This window comes from Peromyscus eremicus, chromosome 1, assembly GCF_949786415.1.
Source record: "Peromyscus eremicus chromosome 1, PerEre_H2_v1, whole genome shotgun sequence".
NCBI lineage: Eukaryota > Metazoa > Chordata > Mammalia > Rodentia > Cricetidae > Peromyscus > Peromyscus eremicus.
The window spans coordinates 92708322-92721407 of record NC_081416.1 but is presented as its reverse complement, the minus strand read 5'-3'; the positions used below and the strand labels follow the sequence as shown (position 1 = coordinate 92721407).

The 13086-nt window shown below is 40.7% G+C and overlaps 1 protein-coding gene across 1 annotated transcript in view; it reads right to left on the bottom strand.

Annotated features, from left to right (window-relative positions):
* Positions 1-13086, bottom strand: part of Stk33 (serine/threonine kinase 33) — a 174586-nt gene that overhangs the window by 21645 nt on the left and 139855 nt on the right. Inside the window, exons 12-13 of the mRNA XM_059269110.1 lie at positions 11559-11683; positions 11486-11510 (exon numbers count right to left, since the gene is read on the bottom strand). Coding sequence (XP_059125093.1) covers positions 11486-11510; positions 11559-11683 — 150 coding nt within the window. The remainder of the gene's footprint in view (positions 1-11485; positions 11511-11558; positions 11684-13086) is intronic.

Here is a 13086-nt window from a genome sequence, read left to right as displayed (position 1 = left end):
AGAGGACCTGGAGGGCTGTACATACAGGCAGTGACGAGGCAATCACGTGTTTGGGTTTACAACCAATGAGAAGGCAGAGCAGCTAGACTATATAAAGACATACACACAGGAAGTAGGCCCCTTTTTGGAGAACTTTCTTGGCTGAAGCAGGAAGGGTAAGGCTCTTAGTTCTGACCTCTTGGCTTTCTTCTCTGAATTGGCTCTGTGTTTCCTATTTAATAAGATGGTTGGTTACATCTACATATATATTTACAATCATCATGCTCTCTTTAGTGGATTACTCCCTTTGTCAATATGTAATAACCTTATTTGCCTCTTCTGACTGATTTTGTCCTGATCTACTTCTTATCATGTATTTGTATAGCTATTTCTGTTTGCTTTGAGTTTTCATTTGCCTGGAAAATTATTTTCTATTCTTTCACTTTCAGTCAATACATGGAATGTCCCACAAGATAGGTTTCTTGCAGACAGCAAAGAGTTGGGTCTTATTTTGTTTTAATCTAATCAGATTAAAATTGGATATTTAAGACAATTTTAATTGGATATTTAAGACAATTACACTTAGGGTTATTATTGGAAAGTATTTACTAGTTCTTGGCATTTTTCTTGCTCTCCTAATGTTTGATTCTTTCCTACTTCCTCTAATTTGCTTACCTATTGTTCTAATTGAATTTATTCTTGCCCATGCTCTCGTAATGTGTTTATCTTCCTCTTCTATGTGTAAGATTCTGTAAGTATCATCTGCAATTCTGACTCAGTCATCACAAATAACTTTAGTTTATGCCTAGAAGTGTACACAAATTTCTAAATGGTCTTATTAATGGAAAATGCAGAACCAGACATAGGGGTGAAAACCTGAGAGAGATCAGAGGAATAGGAACAGCCACATGCTAACCTCACCTCACCAACTCCACAGTTTCCAAAAGAGAGATACTTCTTGTCTACCCACACCTATATGCCTTGCTGTTCTGCCATCTGATTTGCTCTCTTTGTCCAGCTACATCACTTCCTTGTCCTGCCCAGATCTGTCACTTCCTGTCTGTCTGTACAGACCTCTAGATCTCCATGGTTAATTAGTGTTGGAATGCCTAGCTCTGTTCCCAGTATGGCCTTGAACTCACATAGATCCAGACAGATCCCTGCTTTCCAAGTGATAGGATTAAAGGCATGTGCTAACATTGCATGCCTTTTGTGTTTACTTATAATGGCTGGCTTTTTCCTCTGATCTCCAGGCAAGCTTTATTTATTAGAGCACAAATAAAATATCACCACATAGAAGGTCTTTGTTTCCTTTGCATCCTGAAGGATAATTTTGCCAGATATAATAAAGTAGGTTGAGTTAATTTTTGTAGAGTTTGAAATACATTATGCTATATCTTCCTGACCTTTAGAGTTTCTTCTTGGATACTTGCTGTTACTCTAACATAGTTGCCTTTATAAGCAACCTGGAAATTCTCACCTTTTTGTACTCTTGGCATTCTAAGTGTAATATGGCATGGGGAGGTTCTTTTTCTGGTCATGTCTCTTTGGTGTTCTTAATGCTTTCTGTGTCTGGATGTACATATCTTGCTCCCAACTTGGGAAATTTTATGCTATAATTTCACTGAATAGATTTTCTATGTCATTATTCTATATCTCTATATCTGAGTTTATGCCAAGATTCCTAAGCTTGTCTTTTAATCATATCTCAAAGTTCTTTCATGTTCTGTTTATACTTTATTTTTATTGTAATACTATCTAAATGTTCTAATTCATATATCTTCCTTTAAGCCTTGATATTCTTCCCCTTGATCTAGTCATTGGCAAGTCTTTTAACTCAGCCTTTTATTTGACTTATTGAACTTTCATTTCCAAGATTTTTACTTGATTTTTTCCAGAATCTCTCTTTACTGAATTGCTCTTTCATATACTAAATTGTCTTATTTCATTTAGCTGTCTATTTATATTTTCTCTGTGTGTACATACATGTGGAGTCCAAAGAACAGCCTTGGGTGCTATTCCTTGGGTATTGCCCACATTTCTTTCTCTTCCTCCTTCTTCTAGTCCTCCTTTAAAAAAAAAAAAAGATAGGGTCTCTCATTGGCCTAGAACTTGCCAAGTAAGCTTGGCTGGTTGGCTGAATAGTGACCCCCCAGGGAACCATCTGTCTCTATTTCCTAATGTTTGGATCACAAGCAAAAGACACCATGCTTTCCTTCCTTCCTTCCTTCCTTCCTTCCTTCCTTCCTTCCTTCCCTCCTTCCTTCCTTCCTTTCTTATGTAAGTTCTGGGGATTGAACTCAAATTCTTGTGCTTGCAAGGCAATCACTTTGCAAACATTTTATTAATTGAACTATTCTCCTAGCCATCTCCCTAGCCCAATCATATTCTCCTTGAGTTTGTTGATTTTTAAGTTCATGTTATAATTTTTTTGTGTAATAGTTTATCCACATCAGTATCATTAAATTGCAATATTATGGATAATCAACACTGTGGGGTAGCAGGGGTCATGTTGCCTTGCTTTTTCATATTTCCTATATTTCTATATTGATATTTTCATACTGGGGTTAAGTCATTGTGTGGGAGTTTTGATCTTTTCAATTTTTTTTCAATTTTTAAATTAGAGTATTTGCCACAGTTCAGTGGGATTAAGTCATAGCTGGATTGGAGTTTGTCACAACTGGGCTGGTGTAAGTTCAGCAATAACCTCCCCTTAAAATCCTCGAGGTACTAAGCTCAATTAGCAGTGCCACTCAGAAGAAGCACACGAACTGTAGTAACAGTCATAATATAGTAACAAATCAAATATGAACACAACACCAATAACAATAAAGGAGAGAGGGCAAAGATAGCATATAATGAATAAAAAGATGCTAGTTAATAAAGAGTAAAGACAGGGAGGGAATGAAGAATATAGAAAGGAGAAAATGAAAGGTGGATGAGAAAGGAGAAGAGAGAATAGTCACTTAAAGATGTAAAAATGAAATAAAATAGAAAAAGAAAATAAAAGAACAAAGGGAAAAGAAGACAAGAGGAAATGATCCAATTGAAGATGTTCTTAAAGGGGGAATGGAAATAATTTAAGGCTGGAAGAATATTAAAATTAAATTTTGAAAGCAAGAAATAAGAGAAAAACATTAGACATAAATATTCAAAGTAAGCAGGTACGGTCCAAAAGTCTTAATAATTACAAAAAAACCCCACTGGTTCTCTTTCTAGCATTGAGTTCAAGTACATGTTGTAGGAGATATGAAAATTCTGTTTGTGCTGAATAGACCTTTCTAGAATCTTGGGTTGTGTACTCTTTGGGCTGCACCTACAGGCTAAGTTCCATTTGTCTTTTCATTCTTTATTTTGGGGTATACCACTGTAATCCACACTCACCTGTCCTGTCTGGGGTGGAAAATAATCCATAGTTCCCTTTCATTTTATTTTCTCTGCACATTCCTATGGCTGCCCAGGGATGAAGAGTATCTAAGGAGTTGCAACCATCCACAGTAAATGGGGGACAGCTGTGGGTCCCACATGGCACCCTCATCCTTCTGACTGGTATTCTGAAACTTAGTTACCACATATAATTACTTGCAATGGCTCATTCTGAGCCTGCCCCAGCTCCCTTAATCAAGTTCCCAAATAAATGGCCCTAGAGGGCAAGGGACCTTTGCTCCCTTTTGTGTCTCTATCTAGCTTTCTACTACAAAGAGCTCTCAATGATTCTGACTCAAAGTATTTCTCCCTTAGCCATACTAGACCTATTGGCCATCACTCACTGGATCAGTTTATGACTGTAAGTTCCTGGAGATGGAGAAAATATAGAAACCTTTGACTCCCCAGGCAGTAAGCTCAGACAAGACCTTAAAAATGGCTTCCTAACGCTGTAGGGATGCTGTATCAAAAGAAGGACTTTCGCAGGGCCAGTATGCAAAGTACAAGTCCATAGTAATGACTTAAATGATTGTCTGCATTTCTGGGTTTTGTTTTGTTTTGTTAGATTTATTTCATGCTTATGTGTCTTTTGCCTGCATGCCTATATGTGCACTGTGTGTGTGCCTGGTGCCTGCAGAGCCAGAAGAGTATGGTAGATCTCCGGGAACTAATGTTACTGGCAGCTGTGAGCCACCATATGGGTTCTAGAAACCAAACCTGGATCCTCCGCAAGAGCAGCAAGTGCACTTAACCACTGTGCCAATCTTAGCCTTTTAGCCTTCCTTTCTGCATAGCTGGTTCTGGGGCACTCTTTTCTGCTCTCTGTTGCACTTCCCAAAGTCTCTGAGTTTTCTCAAGCCTGTTTATAGTTCTTCACCACCTTCCCACCACCCACTTCAAAGGGTGGCCGCTCTTCTGCTGGAGTGATTCTTTCCTGCAAAGAAGTGGCATTCACTGTGTGTTTCTGATTCCCATCTTGGAGCTTCCCTAGCATTTCTATAAACAAGATCATGTCATCTGCAATTGGGCGCTTGGACTTGCTCCCTTCTGTTTTGGGTGTCATTAGCTTTCTTCATTTCCCTAGGTGTTCTGGCTAGGGCTTCAAGTACCACTTCAGCCAAAGTGGGTACCCTTGTCTTCCTCCAGATCATAGAACATTGTCTGATTTTCCTCGTTTGGTGTATTTTCAAATATGGCCTTTATCATGTTGGATGCACTCCTACTATATTTAACTTGGTAAGAGGTTTTTCATCACAAAACTATGTTAATTTTTATTGAATGATTTTTCTGCATTTATTAAATGATTATTTTGTCATATGATTATTTTCATATCATGCATCATATTTACTGAACAATTCTTCTATCGCTGGGATGAATCCCTGATATGGTGAAAGATCTTTGTAAAGTGATGTTGGTTTAGTTTCCTACTATTTAGTTGATTTTTTTCATCTGTTTTCATCAGGGATTTGGCCTGTGGCTTTCCTTTTTTATTGAACACTACTTGTTTTGAGTATTAGGCAAAGGCTTGCCTCCAAGAATAAGTCTGGAAGGATTCCCTCACCTTCCGTTTTGTTAAATTTTTGTAAAGTCTAGACGTAGATTTCAAAATCTGATGTTTCTTGATTGCTGTTCTCTCTGGATGACCTGCTCATTGATGAAAGCAGAGCTGTAAGGTCTCCTAGCGTTACTGCAGCACAGTGTCTCTCTTTCTTTTGGTCTGTTGATGCTTGTTTCGTATAGCAGTGTGCTCCAATGTTTGCTGAGTGCATACACACTTACAATTACCAGAGCATGCTGTGCTGACTTACTACTGTCTACTGACTACCTTGTCGTTTTTTGTTTTGTTTTGTTTTGTTTCTTTCGAGACAGGGTTTCTCTGTGTAGTTTTGGTGCCTGTCCTGGAACTCACTCTATAGACCAGGCTGGTCTCAGACTCACAGAGATCCACCTGGCTCTGCCTCCCGAGTACTGGGATTAAAGGCATGTGCCACCACTGCCCGGCTATACCTTTGTCATTTTTACAGTTTTGACTTGCAGTCTATTTTACCTCACGGAACTCTAGCCACTCCTGATCTTTAGTTTCCATCTATGCAGTTCAATTTGTGTGGGTCCTTACTGAAGCAAGCCTCTTGCATGTATTTGGATCCTACGTGTGTGTGTGTGTGTGTGTGTGTGTGTGTGTGTGTGTGTGTGTTATTTCAATGTGCCATAGGCCTTTTAGTTGGAGAACTTAATTTACTTACATTCAAGGTAACTTGGTAGGAGAAACTTCTGCCATTTTATTGCTAGATTTCTACATTTTTATAGACTCTTCTGCATCTTCCTTCCTCTATTAACTACTTCTTTTGCAGTTAAGTGATTTTTCTGTGTCACTACACTTTAGTTCTTTGTTAATTTTGTATTTATTGTAGGTTTTTATTCTGTGGTTACTATGGGGCTTACCAAACACATCTGCTACGGCTTGGGTCTGAAATGTTCCCTGCAGGCTTATTTGTTTGAACACTTACTTGGTCCTTGGGTGCTGGTGCTGTTCTAGGAAGTTACTGAGCCTTTAGGAGGTAGACCCCATGGTTAGAGCAGGCTACTAAAGGCGGGGCCTTGAGAGTTTGATCCCCTCTGGTTTGGGTCCAGTTCTGTCTACTGTCTATGGGCTGCCATGATCTGACAGGTTCCACTGTCAGCAGTGAAGCACCTCAGCTGCTCTGCCGCCTGCTGTGATAGGCTGCATCCCCTGAACCAGGAACAAGCTAAGCCTCCATTTACTTCTAGTGTTTCTGTCAGGCAGCTACTTAAAGCAGTAAGAAAAATGACTCACAAAATATCTTTTAGTAACAATAGGTTATTTTAAACAAATAACAACTTTAACATCAATCACTAAATGCTGTGGGATGTTCTGTATGGCAAATGTGTTGCTCTGATTGGTTGGTAAATAAAACACTAATTGGCCAGTAGTCAGGCAGGAGGAGGAAGTACAGGCAGGACAAGGAGAATAAAGCTGGAAAGTGGAAGGCTGAGAAAGAGACACTGCCAGCCGCCACGATGACAAACAGCATGTGAAGATGCCGGTAAGCCACGAGCCATGTGGCAGGGTATAGATTAATGGAAATGGGTTAATTTAAGACATAAGAACAGTTAGCAAGAAGCCTGCCACGGCCATACAGTTTGTAAGCAATATAAGTCTCTGTGTTTACTTGGTTGGGTCTGAGCGGCTGTGGGACTGGCAGGTGAGAGAGATTCGTCCTGACTGTGGGCCAGGCAGGAAAACTCTAGCTACAACTAAAAAAAAAAAAAAAAAAAAAAAAAATTACCCTACATTTTAACTCTATTTCCGCCCCTCCCACCCCCATTTTCAATTTCTGATGTCTCTATTTACATCTCTTTGATATTAGTTACTGTAACTATCTGTGCTTTGTCTTTTAACATTCCCATCTGGGATATAAGTGGTTTATCTTACAATCCTGGTATGGAGGGCTAGTTGGCTGGTCGGCTGGTCGGCTGGTTGGGTTTTTCAGGTGTGGGGGTGTGTGGATTTTTACTTTGACCTGTGAGTTTTGCATCTTCAGATACTTTTGTGTTCCACATTAGTGTCCTTTTAATTTGAAGACTTCCCTTTGGCATTTTTGATAGATGGGTCTTAACTGATGTTAATAAACTCCCTCGGCTTTCTTTTGTCTAAGAGAGTTACCTCTCTCCTTCCTTTCCAAGTTGCAGCTTTTCCAAGTATGGCATTCTTGGTTGGTGGTTTTCCCTTTCAACATTTTGACAATATCACCCTGTCTCTCCTGGCCTGTAGGCTTCTGTGGTTGTATGACATGACTTCTTCCCTATGCTCCTCTTAGGGTTCTGCTTTGTCATGATATTAGGTAGTGTCTTTTTGTGTGACATGGGAGGTCCTCTTTGGGTTCTTTCTGAGTACAGGTATGTAAACTTCCTTTGACTAAACATTGGCTTTTTCCTCAGATTATGGAAAATTCCTCTCAATACTTTAAAAATTACTTTATCTATTTAATTTTGAGACAGAGTCTCACTATGTAGACCTAGCTGTCCTGAAACTTGATAATGTAGACCAGGCTGGCCTTGAACTCACAGAGATCCATCTGTCTCTGCTTCCTGGGTGCTGAGATTAAAAATGTGCAACCATCGCACTTGTCCTCATCCTAAATTTCTTTAAATATGCTTTTCGGCTCTATTTCTCTCTCTTTACTTTCTTTAATTCCTATTACACATAGATTAGGTCTCTTGATGGTAGCCTACAACTCCTATAAGCTTTCTTCATACCTCTCTCTCTCTCTCTCTCTCTCTCTCTCTCTCTCTCTCTCTCTCTCTGATACTGGACTGACCAATTTCAAATGTTCTGTCTTCAATCTCACTGTTCCTCATTTTGAGCTGCTAAAGCTTCTATAGCATTTTTACTTGGCTCATTATATAATTAATCCATTGTTTAGATTCTCTCTCTCTCTCTCCCTCCCTCTCTCCCTCCCATTCTCTGCTGTCCCTTCTTTTCTTTCTTGATTGCTTTTGCAAAACTGTTGGTTTTATTCATGCATTATTTTCAAATTTCATTTTTCATCTATATATTCTTGGGTTCCATGAATTTTTAAGAGATTTTGTGAATTCTCTTTTCTGATATGACATAGTACTCCCTTTCTTTTGTGTCCATTGTTGTGGTTTTATTGGAGGTTGTGATGATATACTGTCTTTGTTGTTTTGTTTTTGTTTTTGTTTTTTGAGACAGAGTTTCTCTATGTAGCACTGGCTGTCCTAGAAACCACCCTGTAGACCAGGCTGGCCTTGAACTTGGAGATTAGCCTGCCTCTGCTTCTGAAGTGCTGGCATTAAAGATGTGCACCACCATCGACTAGAGATCTACTGTCTTTGTAATTCTATGTTCCATCACTGGCCTCCATATCTACCTTGGCTTCTTTGGGCAGTTTGAAAACAGCAGCCTTCACTGCTGTGTTATGATGGTGGCTCAGAGATTACTTTCAAGAGCTCTAGATGGCTAGGTTGCTGCCTTTGCACTGGCTTTATTCTGCTTTCTGGCAAGACAATTGGTTGTGCTCTGTATTTAGGCTGAGCCACTGGGTGGGCAACTGCCACTAATCCACTAATCCACAGCGTGTACTTCTGGCCACTGTGTTAGTCTTGTTACTCCCTTGGTGAGTCTGAAGGTGGCTTTTGGAGTCATGGGAAATACTGTTTAAACTCTCAGGCGTGGTAGAACCAGCACCTGTTAATAGCTGTAATTCACAGCCTTGGTAGCGTTCCTCTCTTCGCAGCCACAGAAAGAACTGTTTAAATCCCCAGGTGCAGCAAACCAGTTCCTGGTTATTAATTAAATAGCTGTGGTCTGATCGCACTCAGGGAAGGGTCTGAAGTGGTCTGTGTGGTCAGACGACACTGTTTATGCTCACCGAATTCACTGGAAGGGCTTTCCTGTCACTAGGCAGACTTGGACTATGGAGAGGGGCTATGTTAGAGTCTGGCCTTATGGGTAGTCTGGAAGAATACCCACCTCCTCTAGGACCCATCCCAGCTTTGCCAGTAGGCTACATCATTACCTGGAGTGATGACAAACTGCCACTGCTGACAGACATAAGCTTCCACTCTAGCACCGCACTGGTCTCCCCAGTAGGCCAGCTCTTTTCTAGTTTCTCTCTGGCTGCATTTTCCCTCTAAGCTCCCCATGAACTAAGAACAGAGGGGGCTTCTCTGCAGTGTTTCTGAATGCCGGGGAAGTGGCTGCTTTCCTGCTGCCCTCTTCTCCCTGGAAAGACCTCGGGTCCTAATGACTTCTCTCTGGGGGGACAGTGTGCCTCCTGAGAGAGGAGGAGGGCAATGTGGTCCTAAGCAGACCACTTTTCTCACACTATCAGTGGAAGTAGAGGTTTTTGGGTGAGTGGGGGTTTGTTTGTTTGTTTGGGTTTTTTGTTTGTTTGTTTGTTTGTTTTTGGGTTTGTTGTTATTGTTGTTCAGCTCTGTGGAAAATAGAGGTGATCAGTCTTGATCTTATGCTTTGGGAATCCCGGTGATGTCTCTCCACTCATTCCACTGACTTTAGGACTTCCACACTCTGCTACTTATTGTAAATACAAATTTGAAAGACTAGAAGTAATTTTTAGCATAAACTTTGGCACAATTAGGAAAATAGTATATTTACTTGCAAAAGCCAATGAAATATGAGAAATCTGTCTCTTTTAAAGGGCAACAAACTTCAGAAAAAAATGCCGCATTAAATTCCTCCCAAGACATCACAGACAAGCCTAAGCAAGGGAAAGTTCCTTAGAAGACACTGAAGGCAAAATGCTATGCGCATTGCAGGAACAGCTACAGAGGCCCTGCAACCAGCAAGCTCTCTATCCATCCTGGGAGGCGCTGCTACTGTGGCCCAGCCCTTGCTCACTGACGTGAGCCCTGAGTACAGAACAGCTGTTCTTGCTGAGATGAAATGCTGTATTCTCAGGTTTATGACTCCTGTCAATAGATGACAAAGTTCACATTCTAATCCCTTTCTTCCTTAGCTGAAGTCGCCAAGAGCAGAACAGGTCATACACATTAGCCTGTGATTTGCAGGACGTCTGGGACGGGGAAGAAAGCATGACAGAGCAATGGGAAAGGAGATGGAGTGCCTTTGACCCACAGAGGAAGTCTATGTCACATTCACCGATAAACACAGATATAACCCTGCACCGCAGAACATCTGTGCAGTGTGTATATTTGTATATGTGTACATATAGATGCATGTGTATATGCATTATATAAACATGCACACACACTGTATGTATGGATGTGTATATGTGTAGCTGTGTGTATGTATATGCTACCATGTCAGCCAACATGAAAATCTTCAAACTATGTTCAACAAAAAGAAATGTAAACATGAGTTTTAGGATGTAATTTTTGAAGAGAATATAAAATACACATTGTGCTAAGCAACGTAGGAGTTGTTGTCAGATGAGACAGGAAGGGAATCAATAAGCTTATGTTTACAGTATCGTAAAAGAGTGATTCTTTCACGCAATCTAAGTCACTATGTTAAGCTTCTTATCCCGCATTTACTGTCCAGCAGACACAGAACTTCCCAGCCAGGAGGTCACTCTCCCAGGCCCCTTCTGCAAGATTCTGCCAGGAATCTTGGCTAGGAGTAGGGCCAGCAGGACTGCACATTCCTGGGCATGGGTCAGGGCTCGCCCTGATGGTCCCCCTTGTGCTCTGCCTATCTGCGGCTACAGCGAACTAGAAAGCAACAACAAACGCAGAAATCTGGACTCTCCCGAGCACAGGATACAGAGTTTAAGTAAGAGCTAGGACACAGACAGAGGAGAGAGAACTCAAACAGGAAAAACGTATACTGACATATATAAAAAATAGGGAAGGGCTTGTCTGGGCAAACCATCTGGATATCCAGTTAATAGATCTACAATCTAGAATCAACATGTTAACAAAACTGTTCCACAGACATGAAACTGTTCAGATCTAATCAGGTAACCCAACAAACCTCTGTAGCTTGGGTTTTTGTAAAACAATACACAAATAACTGTATAATATAATAATACATTTTGCATATAATACATAAACCAATTTTAAATTCCATAGCTGGATAGAGTACAAAACTTATTAATTTGGAGCCATGGGTCAAATCTGGCATACCATCTGTTTCATCAGAAAAGGCTTAGCTGGAATGAAGTCATGTTCACTCGTTGCTGTCTGTGGCAGTGTCCAGGCTGTACCATCAGAGCTGAGTAGTTATGACAGAGGCTAATAGGGCCCCAAAGCCTATAGCACTTACTATAGTCTGAGTGTCCTTCATCTGAAATTGCTGGATGTTCAGATTAGGGAAGCTCAATCTGCATGCGTTCTCTCACAGAGAAAAGTCAGCAGCCACACTCTCTGAATAGCCCCTGATCCTAAATATGAGGCCCTGCTGCTATATCACATGGCTTAGAAGGCAGAAGGACCTCACCTGCTGAATAATGCCAGCCTTTGTTACCAACTAACAGGGAAATGATGGAGCTGCAAAAGAGGTCCCCAGTGCATGACAGTGCTGAGCAGTGGAGCCTGCCACGGTGGTTCTTCCTACCTGTTTTGTTGTCTTTGCAGACAGACTGTCATTGACATCAAGGACCTTTTCCCTCGTATGGCTACTTTTCAACTTTCCTGTCACAGGATGCTTAGGCTTCTCGTCTGTCTTGGTGTCCTCATCACTTTCTGGGTTATTTTTCCATTCTTTCATCATTTCTAATACATTGGTTGGTCTCACTGAAGAAAATGTATTGCCCTAATATTAAAAACAAATGTTTGTGTTATAAACAGTTCAGATAACTGAAAGATTCTTAAACATCTTTCTTACTAATATATTCTCCCCAAATCAGCAAGTTACATGGAAAAATTATAAAGCTGAGCAAGTATCAAAACTCTGGTGTCTGTTGGAGCACACTTCCTGTCCCACAGTGGCTAACTACCACATGGCATCACTTATGATGTGAACAGGGTTAGAGAAAACCACTCTCAAGTCATGAAGGAATAAATGTAGCCTGCTTGTGCCAAGGTTACAACATGGCAATTCTGTGGCAGCCAAGACCTCTTTTGCACTGTTCTTAGGAAACTGGTAAGATACTATCCAAAAGCTAGGGGTCCAACACTAAAGGTGAGTCTACACAACACCAAATGTCTAGGAAAAACACCCACACTCAGGTACTTAGGTAAACAGTATGTCAAAGAATATAGATCGTTGACTTGAAAGCTCTTGCCTGGAATATTTCTATATAATGTGGCCATTTGGCTATAATTGACTCAGTATGCTGTTTTTATCCCAGCTATGACCGTATCAAACCAAAATTGGCCATTATACACTATTTTCCAAATATCCCATCTAATGTGCCAAGACACACAGATGTAAGCTCAAATGGCTCCTGCTTGACTTAAATATTTTTTTATTCTAATTCTGGCTGTTAGAGAACATTTGGACAGGATGTTTGGATCACCTTTAGGTTAAAATGAGACCACAGGTATGTAGCAATTCTAAGCAGTCTTTGTACGTAGGTAGATTTAAGTGTTATGCACTAATGAGACAGAAAACCACAAGACTGAGCACATTAAGGGCAGCCGTCTGAATACACTGTGGAGATTTATTGAGTTTAATATAGTCATGGTTAAAAATAGATCAGCATCAAGAACAGAATAGTAATAACAAGAGATCATTAGGAGACTGAGTCCCAAGCTCTTCTATTCTGCCCTTACCTTTTCCCTAGCATCTGAGTACTCTACACTGGCTGTACTCATTTCTCCTCTGCCCCCTAATTTATCATCCCTTTCTGACAACCATGGCCTATACTGCCTTCAAGGCCCAATTTAAAAGTCATCTCTATTAGGTGTCCTAGAACTGGGAGCATACACAGGGCTAAAGCAGCAGCCATGGGAGACTAGAGCCATCTAAAATGCTTGATCATCTCAGAGCTCACTGATCTGAGTCCTGATCTCCAAGGCTTGCAACTTCTCAGCTTCATCCTGACTTCTGTCAGAATTCACAGTACCCAGGCTCCTAGACTTTGGATATACACATCTTGGGCTCAATTTAATTCTCTCATTAGCAAAGATATAATCTGACATTTTGCATTGAGTCTGTAACCTCAGTCCTGTTCAAATAAATGCCCCCAGGTTAACTCTTGGATACTGTGGATT